Source organism: Apaloderma vittatum, unplaced genomic scaffold, assembly GCF_000703405.1.
Source record: "Apaloderma vittatum isolate BGI_N311 unplaced genomic scaffold, ASM70340v1 scaffold16700, whole genome shotgun sequence".
Classification (NCBI taxonomy): Eukaryota; Metazoa; Chordata; class Aves; order Trogoniformes; family Trogonidae; genus Apaloderma; species Apaloderma vittatum.
In genome coordinates, this window is record NW_009696359.1 from 7693 (window position 1) to 8718 (window position 1026).

Sequence of the window (1026 nt, forward strand, 5' to 3'; positions counted from 1 at the left end):
CAAACCCACCCCCGCCGAGGCCAGCTCCGTAGCCACCTCCCATTCCCCCAAAGCCCCCCCCGCCTGATCCGTATCCTCCCCCCATGCTTCCACAGCTCATCCCTCCTCCGTAGCTGCCTCCGCTCATTCTCCCACCGTAGCTGCCGCGGCTAATCCTGCCACAGCTGCCACTGCTGAAGCCCCCTCCATAGCTGCTCCTGGAAACTCCTCCTCCAAAGCTTCTCCCAGAAAAGCCTCCACTTCCGCCAGAAGAGGTGTATTTTCTAGTGGACACCGAGGAGTACCCACCAGACCTACGTACTCCACCACTGCTACCCCCTCCACCTCCTCCACCACTACAGCCCCCACCACCGGCACGACCGCCACCCCCGCTGCTCATCCTGGTGGTGCTGGTCGAAGACTTGGTGCCGCAGCTCATGGTGACGGCAGCGAGAGTCTGACCACAAGCCCAAAGTTAGGTGCACAGCCTGAGAAGATTCAGGACTGCAGGGTTTGAGCCCCAGCTCTCCCTATTTATACTTTGACAGTGGGTGTCACCATCAGGGTGTTTCCTTCTCCCAGGGCATTTACCAATCTTGATGTTTGTGCCAAGAATAATTTGCTGAACAATATTTTTGTGCCGATATCTCAGGTGATCTAGCCCATTGCTGGGCTTACGGTGTTTGTTTAACACCGAGCATTTACTTTCTTCTGGGTGGCATTCTTTTCATTTAGGTTTTTCTAGAATAGGCAGTCTTCTGCCTTGTGCGGCCTGAGTTGGAAAAGCCACTTTATACAGGATCCTGTGGAATAGCATGTACTTGATGGAATTACGCAGAGAGAATTTTTGCTCTCAGTTCTTCCCTAAAAGAAAGAAGATGAGGCCAAAATCTCTCATGTTAGAGATGCATCTATTTGTTCAATTATTAGTCTGCCATCTTCGCTTAGGTTTGTGTAGCTGCTATTGTCAAAGACAGTTGTTCTCTTTTTCTCTTTCGTATTTACATATTTAAGATCTTTGACACTGCTTGTATTACTTTTCTCACT

General features: G+C 50.6%; 1 protein-coding gene across 1 annotated transcript in view; it reads right to left on the reverse strand.

The window, feature by feature from the left end:
• The window catches only part of LOC104277831 (keratin, type I cytoskeletal 13-like), a 4978-nt gene extending 4560 nt beyond the window's left edge, over positions 1 to 418 (reverse strand). The window contains exon 1 of the mRNA XM_009874605.1: positions 6 to 418. Within this exon, the coding sequence (XP_009872907.1) occupies positions 6 to 418 (413 nt within the window). The remainder of the gene's footprint in view (positions 1 to 5) is intronic.
• Between the last annotated feature and the right edge of the window lie 608 nt (positions 419 to 1026).